Source organism: Mytilus galloprovincialis, chromosome 4, assembly GCF_965363235.1.
Source record: "Mytilus galloprovincialis chromosome 4, xbMytGall1.hap1.1, whole genome shotgun sequence".
NCBI lineage: Eukaryota > Metazoa > Mollusca > Bivalvia > Mytilida > Mytilidae > Mytilus > Mytilus galloprovincialis.
In genome coordinates, this window is record NC_134841.1 from 25,706,273 (window position 1) to 25,725,672 (window position 19,400).

The following is a 19,400-nucleotide window of genomic DNA, read 5'->3' on the forward strand; positions in this document are numbered from 1 at the left end:
TTTCTTTTGCTCGGTGTTCTTGGCTTTATGTTCAGTACTTAATAAAAGTAAAATTTGAAATGTGATGTCAATGGTGATACTTTTGTGTCATTGGAGTTACTGAAGGGTCAGTGGTGTTACTATATAAAAATGCGACATTTTTTTATTTTTATTCTTAAATGAAAGTGTTTTTAGATCGTATACGAAGGATTAGGTATATTATTAATCTTATACATTTTACATTTATTCACTTCAGTTGAAGAAAAATCTGATCATTTGTTTTGAGTCAACTATCACTCTCCTTCATGATGACAGCACTTTTGATCACATGTTTTGAGTCAACTATCTTTTGCTCGAAGATGACAGCACTTCTGACTACTTTTTCCAGAGTCAACTATCATTTTCCTCCAACAATGTAACACTTCTATTACTTGTTCTGAGTCAACTATCACTTTCCTTCATGATGACAGCACTTCTGATTACTTGTTCTGAGTCAACTATCACTTTCCTTCATGATGACAGCACTTCTAACTTACTTGTTCTGATCCAAAAATCACTTTCCTTCATGATGACAACACTTCTAAATTACTTGTTCTGAGCCAACTATCACTTTCCTTCATGATGACAGCACTTCTGATTACTTGTTCTGAGTCAACTATCACTTTCCTTCATGATGACAACACTTCTAAATTACTTGTTCTGAGCCAACTATCACTTTCCTTCATGATGACAACACTTCTAAATTACTTGTTCTGAGCCAACTATCACTTTCCTTCATGATGACAGCACTTCTGATTACTTGTTCTGAGCCAACTATCACTTTCCTTCATGATGACAGCACTTCTAAATTACTTGTTCTGAGCCAAAAATCACTTTCCTTCATGATGACAACACTTCTAAATTACTTGTTCTGAGCCAACTATCACTTTCCTTCATGATGACAGCACTTCTAAATTACTTGTTCTGAGCCAACTATCACTTTCCTTCATGATGACAACACTTCTAAATTACTTGTTCTGAGCCAATTATCACTTTCCTTCATGATGACAGCACTTCTGAGTACTTGTTCTGAGCCAACTATCACTTTCCTTCATGATGACAGCACTTCTGATTACTTGTTCTGAGTCAACTATCACTTTCCTTCATGATGACAGCACTTCTGATTACTTGTTCTGAGTCAACTATCACTTTCCTTCATGATGACAGCACTTCTGATTACTTGTTCTGAGCCAACTATCACATCCATCCAAGCTAGCAACACTTCTGTCTACATGTTCTGCGTCAACCATCACTTCCCTCAAAGATGGCAGCACTTCTGGTGTATTTTTTAGTATTTACAACGGCCAAAATTAGGACAGCCAACCTTTTTAAGACAATGTATTCTGAAACTTATGTTTGAATAGAATGCACAGCTATATGAATAATGTCAATACGTCGTAATTTAAACCTAAACAACAAATTGGAACAGTTGTTTGATGTTTAACAATAATATTTAGTACCTAAATGTATGTTTTAAATTGGAAACACCATTGACACGATTCTATCAAAGGATGACCTAAAATTGTTAAAATTGAAGGAACTCTTCATTTTCCCCATTGCATATTTCTGAATATCGTTGCTACCATACTATAGAATAGAGGGTCACATTCAAATGTTTTAAACAATGAAACCATTTTTCAAAATATTGCCTCGTCGAAATTTGCACTTTTTTTGATAATGACCCATCTACTTCTTAAAATTAAATAATGCGGGAAATTTTGAAAAATTGTTTGATTTTAAAGCTACGTGCACAAACACTTAACTCGTGCTGAACATGCAAGATCAATAAGAAAGATGAAATCCATTTATGCAAATGTCATAAGTGAAATTTCTGTACACGTGAAAAGACGTTATCTAGTTTCAACAAGTTATCGTTTAACTAAGTTGATTTGATTTTGTTGTTGTTGATTTTTGTTGTTTTATTGGTGGAGGAAGCCGGAGTGTCCGGAGAAAACCAGCGACCTTCGATAGGAAAACTGTCAATCCTATTCAATTAAGATTGGAGTCGAGTGCACCTGTACGAGCCGGGTTTGAACTCACAACCTCAGTGTTGACTGGCTAGTGATTACAGATGTATCTACTTAAACCGACTGTGTATCATCGCCACCGGAAACTGGGTACTAACGAAGCGGAGAGAAATAGAAAAAAAAGTAAACAAGTTAAGAATTCATTCAATTTAAAGCATTTCCACTCATTTGAAGAGGGTGTCGCTTAATTAATGATTTTCTGATATATAAATTATTCTTTAATTTATAAGCTGATAAGAACAAAATTAAGACAAGATTTAGTGTTATACTCCAAAACTTGCCACTTTAATAGTACCTGAAAATTTCGAGGTCGATCGTCCTCTGTCGCCCCATTGTCAAGATATTGAACTGTTTTTCATTATTTTTCCAGACACGTTTTTAGATTATTATAGTGTGGCATCATATTTACTGAAATTTGTTATCAAAAAGATGTTTTTTAAAGAATGTAGACAAAAACATTGTTTGTTTATTGTACGGCGAATTCCAGGACGTTGTACGGTGAATTGCAAAATAACAACTTTTGTCTGTACGGTGACTTGATATATTTTAAGATGAAATTAATCACTGTTTAGATAATATCAAGTGATGCTATTTTTTCGATATCAAAGCTTTACAGGCTTACAAATATACAAAAGAAACTACACACATGTATCAAATATCATAAAATATATGCCGTTAATTCCGTTCAGAAGTCGTCGTTGCGTACCGCTATTCGACTTTGTACAAAAAGGTTTTTTCAACCATATTATCCTTAATACATTCATATATCGTTATACTACTAAAGACTGTTCTCTTATCTGTTGTTCAATAAAAAAACCCGACCATTCATCTTTTGTTGGTGCTGTTTTTTTTTAATATAAACAGTGGAGATGTGGTATAATAGCAATTAAGATAACTATCCATCAGAATCTGATCAAATAAAGTGTATGTAAGCAATTATAATTATGCTATCGTACGGCCTTCAACAACGAAAACTCGTACCTTATAGTCGGCTATGAAAAGCCAAGAAATGAAAAATGTGGAATGATTCAACAAGAAAACTAACGGCCTAACTCATAACAAAACAATTTATGAAAAGCAACAAATATGATAGAGATGAACCAACGACAACCACCGAACTACAGGATCGAAACTTCGGACAGACACATAAAGTATGTGCTGGGTTAAATACATTGTTTATTTTTTTAATTTCTGAAATGATTCATTTGTAAAAAAAAAGTTAAGAAAATACTTTGTTTTCATTGAAAGTTAGGAGAAATAAATCGTGAATTGTGTTTCGAATTAATTTTGTTTTTGTTTTTTGAAAATAGGATTGCATTTCTTTTTTAGTTTCAGCCACTTCAATCACACTTTTAATTTATAGGGGTGGGGGGGAATAATAAAAGACTGTTGCTAAGGAGTAGATATAGCGGTAGTGAGAATGAGTGTATTTGTCCGAATTCTCATTGTAGACTAGTACAAGATTATTATGTATAATATTTCTCAGTAAATTTTAATGTGATATTGTGCCAATTCAAATTATATGTTTAATACAAGTAAGACTTAAATTTGCGTTAAAAGATATAGCAGCACGTGATTACTTGTTTTCAAACACAGCCACCTTCTCTGTTTTGAAACAAATAAAGGTATGTATCTCAGCCTGATCTGTTTGGTTGAATATACATGTGAATTAATTGTGTTTCAAAATAAACAGTTATACCTATTTTTGTGTGTGTGTAAAGAATCTTATCTTTAGATAGATGCTAAAATTAAAATCATTTTTACAATAAGAAGAAAAAAGTGCAACTTACGCACGCCTGGATGTAAAAGGGTGTACCCGACTTATTCTTTCATGAATTTACCGATTACGGTATTTGAACAAAACTGTTTACGAGGGCAAATAAATAAATGAACGCTATCAAATCAACAGTTATATTTTCGTGGATTTTTCCAAAGGAATTTATGAGTATGCAGAGTCAGGATTCAAAATATTTCAAACTGTCCCGATTAGATGTTATTAGATTTGATGTCCTTGTTTACTTAAACTAACCAACAAATTTAAAAAAAAATGAAACTTTTGGTTAAAGAGAAATATATTTAGACCATTTTGAGTCAAAAATTTACTTGTCTATGAGTTTGCATTATAAATTGAGGATTAATGCGCTCCATAGTATACTAATTTAAGATTTCCAGAAAACCAGGGGTTAATTTTGGAGTACCTCTTTTTGAAGGTCAGTTTTTTTCTTAGAAGGCTTTAAATGTATGTTGAAAATTGGCATGCAGAAAGCTAATACAATTCAAAATATATACCTGGTTTCTATGAAGTTAAACTTATTATAAGGTAAAACATTTAGAAAGCTGTGAAAATAGCAAAATTTGGTTGAACAGATAGGGATATTTAGCTGGTGGTCTGAAACCTTAAGGATGTACTTAGGTGATGTTTTGGTATAAGTGTCAAATGTTCGGACTCCTGGGTGCTTTTCTATACGATACAAGGTAAACTATTTTGCCCCATAACACCTATTTATTTTTAAACATAAGACTTAATAGCTCATAAAAATTCATTTGACAAAATTTAAGCACATTCTTGATTTTCTTTCTTTTTATTTGAGTCCCAAATAATACCAATAAGGTAAAAGTCCGAGTCAGCCTTTTTCCGCAATATTTTATATATGCAAATATCTCGAAAAGAGCTCCATGACCTATCAATATTTTAAGCTTATTTTGATCCTTTACTGATACTCTTCCACAATAAACTTAAATTATCAAATTTGAATTCTTGATTTATTTAATTTTTACCTTATGTCACCTAAGTACACCCTTAACGCTATGTCAGGGGCATTAAACAGGTGAGTGAAACAGTGACATGCCTTTTCGAAAGTTTTAACATTTACCTGCTTTTGTATATATCGTATTCAAATTGTATACATCTGGTAGTATGTAAAAGATGCGTTCAAGCCTTATATTGTGGATACATCTTTAATGCTGTCAAGCGAATGGTATTTTTATCAAATGCATAATTAGATATTTGAACTTTATACCTTATTTTCTTTGAAAGGACGGCAAGTAAATATTTTAAAATTAGCAAGTTGCCAAACAGTTGAAAACAAGTTGCCATACAGCAAATTTGTCAACACGAGCAAGATGCCGTACCCTAGACTTTATTTTTCATGGTCTATATTCTTTAAAAAACATCTTTTTGACAACAATTTTCAGTAAATATGATGCCATGCTATGATAATCTAAAAACATGTCAAGGAAAATATTGAAAAACAGTTGAATATCTTGACGATGGGGCGACAGAGGACGATCGACCTCGAAATTTTCCGGTACTTAGTGACAGGTTTTGGAGTATATTAACACAAAATCTTGTCTAAATTTCCTACTTATCGGCCTAATAATTTAAAGAATTATATATGAGAAAATCATTTCTTAAGCGACACCCTCATCAAATGAGTAGAAATGTTTTAAATTGAATGAATTCTGAACTTGTTTACTTTTTTTTTTAATTTCTCTCTGCCTCGTTAGTACCCAATTCCGGTGGCGATGATACACAGTGAAACCACTCGGCCACCTTTTGATTCAGTATGACAAATCTGAGCCATAATGGTTGATGCAGTAAAAAGGCATCATAAATTTACAGTATATACAGCCCAGTAGACACTTTATTTAAGGTTCACGTGGACCCTATAGTGATTTCTCAAACCTCTTTCCCAACTTAGTTTATTTTGGCACCTTCTGGAGGAATGAAAAAAAGTGCACTGAAAAATTAGATTTTGTTTTTCTAAAACATGAAACATATTTGAATTTTATTTATCTAGGGCATGGTATGCCTCAAAACATTTCTAGATGCACATGTTAGTCTGTACTATGTAAATTTTGAGGTGAAAATGCAGCCATTTTAACCACATGACCATTAAGCCTTAGTAATACACAAGTAATACAGAATTATCTTCCCTGCTGTCAATTATAATTTTATTCAGCTGAATTCATCATTATCAAATTGAATTAGTTATTCTAGGTACTAGCGTTGTATATCATATTAATAACGTGTTATAGAGTTTTATTTGTTTTCGTAATATAAATTATTAACCTATTATAAACTGTTAAGTTTATTTTTGAAATAATGGTTTAGTTAAAACATATTCATTATGTCTATGATCTAGGGGGGAAGCTTGGGGCCTAGGCCCCCTTTTGTGGGGGAAAAGTTGGATAATTAATTAGGGAATCACCGAAGCATGACTGGAGCGGGTACCCCTATTGTCAGTCATCGCTGCCCCCCTCCCAATTGGGTAGAACATTGGCCTAGATCATTACCCGAATACAACGGCAATTGTTTTTGTTGTCTTCTGTAAAGTTTATTTTTTCCAATCTGGACAAGGCCTTTTCGAATAGTGAATTCCGGATGTTTGCATTGTCAATGTTCTTTCTAGTACTATTTATAACGTTAAACATTTTACTGGCGCATTTTGCATTTGATCTCTTCAGTGATACTCGATGCCACAATATTTTCATCCTAAAATTTAATTCAAACGACGGAGAGCTGACAAAACTAACAGGGACCAGACGAGTTAGGCCTGATTGGGGCAAGAAATTAGAGCTATGCATAAGGGAAATATATGTTTATATATTAAAGACCTGAATTATTTGAGCTTGGGCAATTTAAGTTTTAAATTATTGCAATCCCTACAATTGATTAAATTCTTACTTCACATGCAGTATTGTCATTAGTCTTACTATGATTAACTTGACTATTAAGTTACTTTACAGTTTGTTATTAAGCTTTGTGGGTTTTTATTTTCGAGAAATTCATACCTATATTCAACTAGTTCGACAGTTTTTTCTACACTATTTTGATATGTTCCATTTATATCATGGCCAGTTATATGAAACCTTTTAAAACAACTTATTTTACAATTGAGCAGTTTGATAAGTAACTTCTGCCATTTATGGGTCTGAATGTTTTCATTGATAAATATTTCATTTCAATTAAGGGCACACGATACAGTTTTGATACCACAATGATATTTTGATAAAACAAAATTGCATGCAGGCTATTTTTGACCTGATTAATCAAATTTGTAATAAAAAAACATACCTTCATGTGTTTTGTGTAAAATGATGTCGAAATTTCAGATATTTGCTCAAAATTCGGATTTGTGGACGTATTCGACAGAAATTCATATTTTTTGTTTTAAAAGATAAACGCAAGCTGTTTTTTGTTAAATTATTTGTAATATAAGTATTCTAAGACGTTACGCACGATGTTCGTACCTCATTGGAAAATCGGTGTAGTTGGCAAGATGCAAGTCCAAAATATATAATTTTGTGATATCATATTCATTGCTAATTGTACGTATTTTAAAAAATAATGTTTTTTAAAATAAAAAACGGAAACAATAATTGTTGAAACTATGTTTTATGCTGCATGCGAAAAGCTTCATTTAAAAAAAAAAACGGCTATTTTTAGGGTGTCCCGCGTAACATATTTCATTAATTGTAACCACTAAACTATGATTTTCGTCTAAACTATTTAATATTTTGAAAAAAACGGTTTTTTCCATTATTTAACAGAATGGTTCTTTCAGATTTTTATGCATTTTTTATGACGTTAGGATGAAGTCATAGAAAATCAAAGCGTTACATACTACAAGGGCAAATCTGTCCCACGGGAAAAAAAATTGGGATTCCAGATTTGAGAATCAAAAAACATTTATCTAAAATGGAAAAAGTTTAGTATTTGTATTTACTGCATCAAAGTTAATTTGCTTAATCTTATGAATTTAAAGACAAATATCCTGAAAAATGATATATGGTAATTTGTGAGCGATTTTTCAAAGGCTTACAAGGTTGTCGCACCGCCTTTTTTGACGTAAAAACGAACTCAACTCAAATTTACGTCAATTTTTTGCCTATCAGCGCTCATATAATGGTAAAATTTTATGATTTTTTAAAATGTTATTTTTCTTAATTTTTCAAATAACCAAAATACATCAATTTTCGATAAGTAATTAAAAAGCACCGTCGATTTTGCGGAGTCTTACAAGAATGTCGCACTTGCTTAAAAACAACGTTTCAGTCGAATTTTTGTTTGAACGTAATGAAAATATTCGCGACGTTGTGTTACGCTTACATGTACGAACATCGCGCGTAACGTCTATAAATTCATACCTTTTTTGTTCATGAATTTAGAAAAAAAACATGTCTTTTTTTTTGCTGTATATACATGTACATGCATATCAATTTAAAAAAAAATTGCATTGTTGGCTTCTACATGAATATTTATACAAATAATCTTCATACGTAATCAAACCAAACGCCATTTAAAAATTTAAAAAAAAATGGTACATGAACTCGTTATCAAGTTAAATCAGTTGGAATGTTAAAAAACAAAAACAAAAATGCATCTTTTCCGGATATGTCACAGTTTGACGTCGCAAAAATAACATTTTACGTTAGCAACGTCCATACTGGCTGGCTTAGACAGTTGGAAAGCAAGTCATTGGAAACGTCCGTTGTCGTCAAGCTTTATCAGCAACAATAGCAGGGGGAATTAATTAGGTGGCGCTACAGTCGTCCATAGCGTCAAAAAGTCCGCCAAATCAATCGGCTAAAAGATTGACGTTTAAAGTATTTTTGCAACTTGTCATGCTTTTATAGCCCGGTGCTTTTATTATAATTAAATTTTAAAATTTGTAGGTTTTGTGAACAATATAATTTCTTTACGACATACATACATTACAAAAAATAACTTGTTATTGCTATTCCTTTATTCTGTCCGTTCTAGAAAAATTAGCCATCTTTTTTGTTCGCCAAAAAAAATCGATTTTTCCTAATTTGACGTTTGCGTATCCAAATACAGAAAAGAACGGTTATAATCTTAAATGAAACCGGGAAACCTATTTCAAATTTCTACACTTTTATACATCAATTTGACCACCAGCCATGTCAATTTGTATTTAGCTGCGTTTCTACTTCAAAACAGTGAAATTTAGTTTCTTTTCATTATATCTGTTTCAAAGTGCTCTAAAATACTGATTTTATGAAAGACATGAATGAAATTTTGATTAAAAGTTGATCCCCTACACAAATTGACGGTGACATTGTTTTCTTTTTTCAACATACGTCATGTAACGTTTATAACAAAATATGTGTCAGGGTCATGTACATAGTAAAAATTTACACATTGGAAAAGTAAAACAACAAACAAAGATCTTCTTTATTGCGTTTGAAACTAAACGTCTTGGAAAATTCTGACAGATCTGACAAATTATTGATAGCCTACTGTATGGATGGACATTAAAAGCACCAAAAAATAGCAATAGAAAATGCATTGCAAAGAAAATTCTGTAGGAAAAAACATATGAAAAAAGGAAAATTTCAGTTAATTATATTTATCCTTTATTAAATAAAATCTTTCTTATATTGTTATCTCTTTACTTAGTAAGCTACAGTAATAAGAGCAAAAACTAGCTTATCAAGCCAAACAAGAAGTAAATTCATAGAGATGTGTTCTTACAAAATTATATTTATTCCAATTGCAAATTCTTGTCAAATTTAATCATCATTTATCATTATTAAAGTAAAATGCACAAGATTTGTCCCACCAATTTCATTTCATTTCTGAGATTAATATCCAATTATTCAGGTAAAATATACAATACTTTGTTTATAAATATGTAAAGCAGCTGCTCAAAGCCCCATTTTTCTCTTAAAAAGTTTACTTTCAACATAAATAAAATACACTGAGAAATTAGGCAAGTTTTACTAGCTGTGCTAGCTTGCTTAATAATTAAATTTTATTATAATGATTATGATTTAAAAATTCAAAATTATGTCACTTTCAATTATTAAAAGTATTATTTCTGATAGAAATTTCTGTCATAATATTTGGTAAATTTATCCCTTTTCTGTAATATTAGGATATTTTCTAGGCAGTACTGTAACCAAGAAACAAAGGATTGAGTTAAGGTGGCTCGGGACTATTCGACTGCGCATAATTTCACGCATGAATTACAAAAGTATTTGTCGTAAATTCGATATATTTTTTTAAAATATTTTGATTGATTAGAAATGTTAAATCATTGTAGTTATGTGACTAATCGAATATTTTCGTTATTATCCGTATTTTTTAAAGGGTCAAAATGACATTTCACCCATTTTACCCATTTTACCGACACAATTTGCGTTTTAAAGCAAAATATTTTTTTTTCCTTATTGGTGACCTATGTTTTTTATTCGCTCATTCTTTGAATCGATAGTTCAGCTTTTTATATAACAGTTTTGGACCAAGTGTCATAGAACGTTTTTTTTTATATTCCAATAAAAATATGTCAACACCTCTATGTTCCCTATCATTTCATTGAAAAGAGGTCCCTTTTACATACCGGTTTAAAAGTAAAATTTTGAGCTTAAATGGTCCGTGACCCCCTATTTTTTTTCGACCAATTTGATTCACTTTCTGTAAAGAATAGAATAACAAAAAATACGGCACTTCTGATAGAAACTTCGAATAGGCCCGAGCCACCTTAAATGCTTTTTTACTTTGAAGAAACTTATTGTCTGACTTTTGGTCCCACTTTAGAATATAAAATATTAATGATCAGTATCATTTATTATTTTCATTTTCAGAAAGATTATTCAAATTGTATAAAAGATGGTTTATTGCAATAAACATTATTAGAAGTGGTTTAAAAGAAATTTTACCAGAAGTGATCCCATATATAAACCTTTATAAAAATTGCAAAGTAAATTTTATCAGCCAAAGCTTATTTAATGCAAAAAAGCTTCAAAAAAATTATGAATATGTTTAAATTTCTTAATTTTTACTCATATTTTGTCTTTTAATTTTTACATTTAATTCTTCTCTGAAAAGCAGGAAAGTACTTCTTCTTAATATTATTTAACAATGTTGTAAATCGAATTTCATTCATTTTCCCACGTTTGTTTGGTATATGAAGTAAACTCCATATTATTCATTTTGCTCCAGCAGGGGTTTTTATCTTTGACTTGTAATATCAAGGGGAGGTAACTTCTTGCACAAATCGGCAGAAAACCATCGCTTCGTGTCGAACATAACTTGACGTTTGCGTATCCAAAATTCAACTGGCTAGATATTCATATCGAGTGTTTGTCTTAATGAGATGCTTTATTAAATTTAAATTCAGCCCATCAGTTTTAGTTTCCTCGAAGATATTTAGATTTTTCGATCAGGAGACTTGACAATTTTCAAACAAACTTCAAGTTCGAAGATAAAATAAAGAATGAAAGACTTTGATTTGATGTGTGAGTTTTGACGAGTTGAAACTATGAATATTCAATATTATTTGGATCAATAAGTTTTTATTACGATAGTGGTATTTAGTGAGTTACAATGAGGTTTGTCTCATCCGTAGTTTTACTGAATTTTCACGGTCACGTGACTTTATTGTTGCTGATAAACTTGGGGTCAAACCGTGACCTGCTTTCCAACTGTAGAGGCATATCTATCTTTCATTTGATTAACGGACGATAAACAGCCTTGCAAAGTCATACACATGTACGGAAGGTACATTTATGAAAGGTCACGAAGGTAATTTTGATGTTTGAATATTATGTCCTTCTCCTTGTTTCATTGACTCAACATGGATAATATCGATGTAGATACTATTTGGAAGAAGTTAGGGCCACTAAAACGTTATAGTGCGTTACAACTATTTTACTTGTTTTTTGTATGTTTCCAAGTGACAGGTTATTCGCTGATAGAATATGTTTTTGTTGGTATGTATGTCTTTAAAGGATATTTTAAAAATATAACGCATTTTAGTATGTAAGTTTTTTAAGGATAATTAATTGACGAACTATAAGCAGCAATTGATGTCCACATATCTGCGGTAGTTTGTTGTGGCGTTTAATTCGCTTTTATATATTATTTATTTATAATAACTCTAAAAACCAGCATAACAATGTTAAATCTGCAAATATGCGGAAGCATTTTTTTGTTCTTCCCTCACCGAGATTTGAACTCATGCTAGTGGGATATCGAGACAACACCGCCTGCTCTGTGTCCAGCGTTCTAGATCACACAGTCACCTAGACTGAACTAATAAATCAGTTTTTGGTGACCTAGTGTTACCTTAAAAAAAAGTTTCCTCGTCAATAGAATCTAAAGTTGTAACACAGTACATAATATATTAAGCATGAATATGGCATTGACTGCAGATTACCTTATTTATTTATATATGATTTGTGAAATACCTAAGTGTTATAAGTTTTCTGTATCTGTGGTTTAGGAACAGTTTGTAGAGTATATAATTGATTGTCCTGTCGTTTTTCTTTGTGTTTAAGGTAATGTTTCAAATTGTCATGTGACAGTCAAATGCAAATTGTTTCCGTTTGTAGAGAAAATTGTATAGAGGGACACTTTGTATTTAGATTATAACTTGAGGCTATGCTCATTTGTTAATCCGTATTATGATTTTACAACTTTAGTATCTTTGTTTATGCAAACCACATAAATGAATTCTAGAAAATATTTTGAAGGATACGGACCGCCATATAAATGTGCACCTCTAACGAACCAGACAGATTTGTATAAATACGGAATATTAAATAATATCAGCTCTTCAAGAATCACTTACGACAAATGCAATATTGAGATTCAGAGTAATACATCTAATATAACATCTGGTACCTATAAACTGACGTGTCTAGAAGGTTACCAGTATGACAGTAAACAGGAAACAATAGTAACGGAGGTTTGTTTGTCTTATTGAAAAAAACTTTGAATAGTGCATGAATTTTTCCTATTTTTGTTTTCCTCATGAAGATCTTAAAACCCTTTTTATTCAAGTATTAAGGAATAGGAATCTAGTTTAATTTTAATTTAAAACGTACATATACTTGTAGAATTTTCTTACAAAGTTTAACAATTTACTCGCAATTACATGTTTTACTGTACTATACCAATTGATGTTATGTTGGCAATTTTGAAAAGAATAGTGTCTGTTGTTCAGTTCATTCTTTGTTTGTTGAATAAAAGTCACCGTTAACCAAAGTTAGGTAATCTGTACGTGACATCAAATAAATACTTTCACCTTGGATAGGATATTGGTTATGGTTAAGTTTTGTTTGTATTCCTTTTTTGTAATTTCTATTTAGGATTGCAGGACTTATAAGATATAAGAAGATGTGGTATTAGTGTCAATGAGACAACTCTCCATTTAAGTAACAATATGTAAAAGTAAACCATTATAGGTCAAAGTCAGTCTTTCACACGAGGCCTTGGCTCACACCGAACAGTAAGATATAAAGGACCCCAAAATGACTTTTGGAAAACCATTGAAACGGGGAAAACAATGGTCTATTCAATATAAAAAACGAGAAACACTTATGAACAACGTAAACAAACGACAACCGTGGAACATCAGGTTACTGACCTTTGTGTAATGTTCATTTGATCAAGTCTGGATCACATGAGTAAATCACATGTATTGGACATTGCGCTAAAATTTAATATCACCTGGGGTATATAATAACAATCGTAGAAGACTCCAACCTTTTTAAATGAAAATAAATAAGCATTACCAAAGTGTGCATATATTTACTAGAAGCTCGTTTGGGAAAACATAGAAACTCGTTATTAAGAAATTATAAACAACAGCACTTTATAATTTACAAGCTAAAATGCATCATATTAAACGGACATTTCCAATGTTAAGGTTCACATTTCTTCATAGTATAGGCTGAATATATGATTATAGAGATACTGATAGAGATATTATGAGTTGGCTAAATAAAAGCTCTATAGGATTGAGGTAGGTGAATAAATGAAGTTATCGAAGAAAAAAATTTTTAGTTGTAGAAGTTAATATTTATATTTCATTTAATAAACATGTTCTTTAGAGAAAGTAACATTTATAAATGGCAGCTTTTGTTTTAGTGGGACCTAGTTTGTAGCCGTGCCGGACTCGGACCAATGACACAAATGTTTGTTACTATAGGCCAAGGGGTTGGCGCTTTGTTGTTTCCCTCTATATCAGATCGTTATGGCAGGAAACCAGTGTTGACGTTCAGTCTAGTCATATGTACACTGACTTCCGTTGCTGCTGGCTTTGTACCTGGTTACATCATATATTCTATCCTAAGATTTGCTTTCGGGGCAGTTCAGCAGGTAAGTTTGACTAAATAGTGAATATACCAATTACATGTGAATACACACACAAGAATATACCGAAATGTTGAAATCAATTATACTCAAAATTAACAACACTTTGTGTTTGAAAGGATTTCACTTGATGACTAAGTAGAAATTCTGGTTTATTCTATATAAATTGTTTTCTTATCATTTATTATTTTAATTATCAATCCTCGATTGCTTTCTTCGAGAATGCACGTTTTTCGTTTAATGCTATTGTATTATCAGTCCGTTTTTGACTTGTGAGTTTAAATATCCTTATTGTATCTATTAGATTGCCTCTCTTCTGTCTCAACAGTATTGCTATAATTAAGATTTCTGCAAAACGCCAACTTTTGGCGTTTGTTGAATCCAATAGGTTCGCTGAACATTCAGTAAATATGACATTGAATAAGAAAACAAAACTTTTGAAGGAACCATTATGTATATAATTGTTCTGTGTAGAAATCTGATCCCTCAAATCTACTCAATAGTAAGTGAACCAAATTAGTATCAACGTTAAAAGTTGCAAACGCCAGTTACTGGTACGGTTCATATCGAACTACGGATAAATATACAGCATCCATGAAGCAAAGATTATGACTAAATAAATACTCTATTTAACTTTTGGGAAATAAAACGTCAATTTCCGAAGAATGTTCTCAGCATCAGAGACAGGACAATAGTTCTGAACATTAGTAAGACAATTGAGACTTCATGCAACTGTTTATCTTCAGAAGTTGACATCTTTTTGGAAAATTTAATTCACCAAATCGAATGCAACATTACATTTGTTCAATTAACGATAACAAAACAAAACATACTAGTCGTAATTACCATATATTATGGTAGGCTGATTAAACAGTAACAGGCGTAATCATCATATGTTATGGTACGCAGATCTAACACTAGAAGGCGTAATAAATCATGCTCATGGTAATTATATTTACATTTCAGGGTTTCATATTGACTGCTCAAGTGTACATAACTGAATTATTTCCAAAGGAACAAAGAGGTACAGTGTCTGGTTTTGGAGGTCTCGGATGGTCTATCACGATGGTCCTTATTTCATTATGGGGGTATCTGATGAGGAATACTTCTTGGAGATACATACACCTCTTTTTAGGCTTATTTGGTGTACCTTGTCTTTTCACTTACTGGTAAATAATTTATTCGAGTTATTTTATCTTTTTATGAACGAAAAAAAAAAACATTTGATATACCAATCACAGAACACTCATATATCTATATCGAGAACATGCTTTTATGATGTATTGTCTCATCTTTTAACATTCTAATAGCGAGTGTTAATTAAGAGAAGTTAACAGGAACGGTCCGATAAACAAATTGCATTTAACAACAAAGATAGCACAAACAGTTAACAATAAACTTGTGCGTAAAAGGTAGAATCACAAAAATACTGAACTCCGAGGGAAACTCAAAAATGGAAAGTCCTTAATCAAATTGCAAGATCAAAAGGTTAAAGACATCAAACGAATGGACAACAACTGTCATGGTACAGGCATTTTCTTATGTAGAACATGGTGGATTAAACCTAATATTATAGCTAGTTTAATCTCTCACTCGTAATAGGCAAAGATGAAGAACACCCTCGGGCTATTCATACATGTGTCTTAGATACATTGATTTGTAACTTGTACAACATATTTGGGATAGCTGGTCTTCTTAGTTCCATCAAGCGTCATCCAGATGAGCTTTATAAATGTAAAAAAGTAAAATACACAATACGTAGTTAAAATGCTGTTGATAGTTATCAAAGGTACCAGGATTATAATTTAATACGTCAGACGCGCGTTTCATTTACATAAGACTCATCAGTGACGCTGATATCAAAATATTTATAAAGTTGAAGAACATTGAGGATCCAAAAAAGTTATGCCAAATACGGCTAAGGTAATCTTTGCCTGGCCGGTTAAGAAAATTCTTAGTTTTTCGAAAAATTCATAGTTTTGTAAACCAGAAATTTATAAAAAAAAAAAAAATGACCACATTATTGATATTCATGTTGAAATATGGCAGAGTAGTATACCTACCAGTTGTCAGTGGCTGCTTACCAGAAGATTATTAATTAACATATAGTTTGTCCCATTCTAGGATCGTAGATGAATCATTGCGATGGCTGATTGCAAACAAAAGAGCAGACGAAGCAAAGACACTTGTACGGAAAATAGCAAAATTCAATAAGGTTGACTTCAACGATATTCTGCCACTTATACAACATAATGGTGACATTGATCCCCGTTTTATTCATCAAAATCCCAAGGAAGAAAAACGAGAAAACATACTAACTATAGCCAGACATAAAATCCTACTGAAGACAGCATTCATAATGGCTTTCACATGGTACGTTCATATATTTGCATGCAGGACATGTATTTAGGTTTTTGTTTAGTATAAGCGTACAGGGGCGGATCCAGGATTTTGGAAAGGGGGAGCGAAGTTTTGAAAAATTTTTGGGACCTTTTTGGGGATAAAAACATAAAATAAGTATAATATGTACTTTTCAAACGGTTACTGGCGTGGGGCATATATATTTTGTAGTTGCTGTAAAGTGTAAGGGTTGGATATTTTCGATGCTGTATTCTCTCCATTAATTGTCTATCATAAAATGATAGTATGGATCCAAAACTATGAACTGATAAATTTGATGTAGGACTTGTCAATAGAAAATAGACATGGACAATTTTTTCTATTTTGTTGCAAGTTAAGTTATCATAACTTTACAGATTTCTTGTTGTAAACAAAGATATACGCCGGGGTATTCAATGAAATTTACAATACGGCCGGCACAAGTTAAAAAAGACAAACAAGCAATTTCTTATCCAAATGTTTGGTTGAAATGTTTAACCCAACAAAATTAAGGGAAGTGAGGGGTTCCAACTAAACCAAAGGCCAAGAATGTGTCTGAAATGACAACGAATTTATGAATGACGGTCGACAAATGGAAAAATAAAGGCCACACCCATCAGGCAGGTTGCCGTCTGGTCTTGAAAAAAGTATTTAATATATCAGTTCGGCGAAACAGACAGTCTGTTCAGACATGCAAACCCCAGCCATAAAAAAAAAATGCCCGTTTTTATTCATCATTGTGTTTATTTAATGCTAAATAATTCTGTTGGAAATTTTTGTTTCTAATAGCAAATACAGTGGACATGATTATTGTTGTCAATCCAGATACAGCCAGAATTTTTGTTTAAGGCAAAAATCAGTTATTTTTTTTTCTCACAAATATCTCAGACTGTCTCCTCAAATCAAATGGTTCGTACCTTAGACTTTAAATATATCTAGAGCTTATACTGACTGGGGATCATTGTTCAGCTATGTTATTTTAAAATTGGCTGGGGCATTTGGTGTTAAACATGTTTTCCTAGGTAAATAATATTGCCGAGGAACTTTTATTCATGTGAGTGTAATAGTCTATAGATTAGTTGGTGGAATAGTGAAATAGAAGTTAATACGTTCTTGCTCAATCCTGTGTCGCTTTGAAGGTGTCATGATTGCCATCCTCAGCCTAAGCAATGTGTTACTGTAATTTGAATTTCAAAATGACTAAGCGACGTTTTTTTCGACGCACTGTTCAACTCCACCATTGAGAATTACATGACTTTGACAATCAGTAAATTCCAGCGAAAAATATCTTTATAAGTAAAGAATTGTCGCATAAAAATTAAATACTACAGTACACGGGAAATGGCAAAGTTCACGAAGTCTAGTCTGACTAATCATTTTACCAAAAAAAAAAGAAAATAAGCCCGAGCAAAAGGGGGGGGGGCGTACGCCCTCTACGCCCCCCTCTGGATCCGCAACTGGCGTACCTGATGCCATTCTGTTATCAATTAAGTAATTTTAAAAAAGTCATCGGTTAACAAAAAAGTGAATAAAAGTCAAAATTGGCATTTCTTTGTTGCATTCAGCAGCAGTATTATGGGGCTTCATCTACGATATGTACACACTTACACTTTGACATTTTGGTTTATATAACTACATACCTCGTCCTTCAGTTTTTCAGTATTTATGTGTTTATTTGTATAACCCTCAGAAAAACACTATAAAATCAAAAAGTACCTTATTTCTTTGATTGTTTATACACTTTTGTCTCTCTATACTAATTAGGGGCTCAAATAAATAAGCTAAAAGCCAAATCAATTTCAATATAATACATGATCATTGAAATACAAGTTATCCAAAACATGGTACAAGAAGACATTGAATGACGTCTGACAGTCCTATACCATATAACTTCGCATCTTAATATTTATCTTTATGGTTTATAACATATAGTCATTTTTTAAAGCTTTTTTGTGAATAATCCATCATGGATGGTAATACATTTTTGGATTCTGTTTCCAAAGTTATTTTCCTGTGAAGGAAATGTTTTTTCAAAATTAAAACGGATTCAGACAGGAAAATATGTGTATTTTTCAAAAACATAACGTGTTCAGATATACGGAATGGTGGGGTAAGAGAAAACAAAAGGCACCTGTTCGAGGTGAAATAACTTGTAAATTAAATCCTGAAAAAATTTAAATGGGCATTGAATAACTTATTAGATATAATAATTTGCCTTCGTTGCTATCCTCTTTTGTATTGATAACGCACATGTATTCCAAAGACACATAGAGACATAATAGGGATTTTTTTAATAACAAACCAAAACTTATGGAATTATAAGAGTATGTATATATCATATATTAACATACATATTCAATACAACCTGTGAAAACATTGACTTAAAAAAATCTGTTTCTGCACATATAAGAAATCAAATGGACTATTAACTAAATGTGACAATTCTATCTATTTCTATCTTTGAATTAATGATTCCTTTTGTAGGATGACCAATGCTATGACGTATTTTGGATTGACTTTGAATTCTGCCAAACTTGCTGGGAATAGATTCCTCAATCTGTTTTTATATCAAGTTGTAGAAATATTTGCAATATTGATGTTTCTGTTCATCATCAACAGGTACGCCAAAATATGTTATACCTAAAATAACTCACCAGCAATCATGTATGTACATTCAAAATAACTCACCAGCTATCTTATAAGTACAACAAAAATAATAAACTTGCTATCATGTAAGTACATTTTAGATAACACTCACGAAGTCATGTGAGTACATTCAAAATAATACACAATTAATCATGTGAGTACATTTTGAATAACACTCTTGCAGTCATGTGAGTACATTTGAAATA

At 31.8% G+C, this 19,400-nt stretch overlaps 1 protein-coding gene across 1 annotated transcript in view; it reads left to right on the plus strand.

The window, feature by feature from the left end:
- Positions 1-11,607: 11,607 nt before the first annotated feature.
- Positions 11,608-19,400, plus strand: part of LOC143071001 (uncharacterized) — a 29,072-nt gene continuing 21,279 nt past the window's right edge. Inside the window, exons 1-6 of the mRNA XM_076245092.1 lie at positions 11,608-11,783; positions 12,546-12,760; positions 13,945-14,175; positions 15,136-15,338; positions 16,294-16,542; positions 19,033-19,167. Coding sequence (XP_076101207.1) covers positions 11,648-11,783; positions 12,546-12,760; positions 13,945-14,175; positions 15,136-15,338; positions 16,294-16,542; positions 19,033-19,167 — 1,169 coding nt within the window. The 5' untranslated portion in view covers positions 11,608-11,647. The remainder of the gene's footprint in view (positions 11,784-12,545; positions 12,761-13,944; positions 14,176-15,135; positions 15,339-16,293; positions 16,543-19,032; positions 19,168-19,400) is intronic.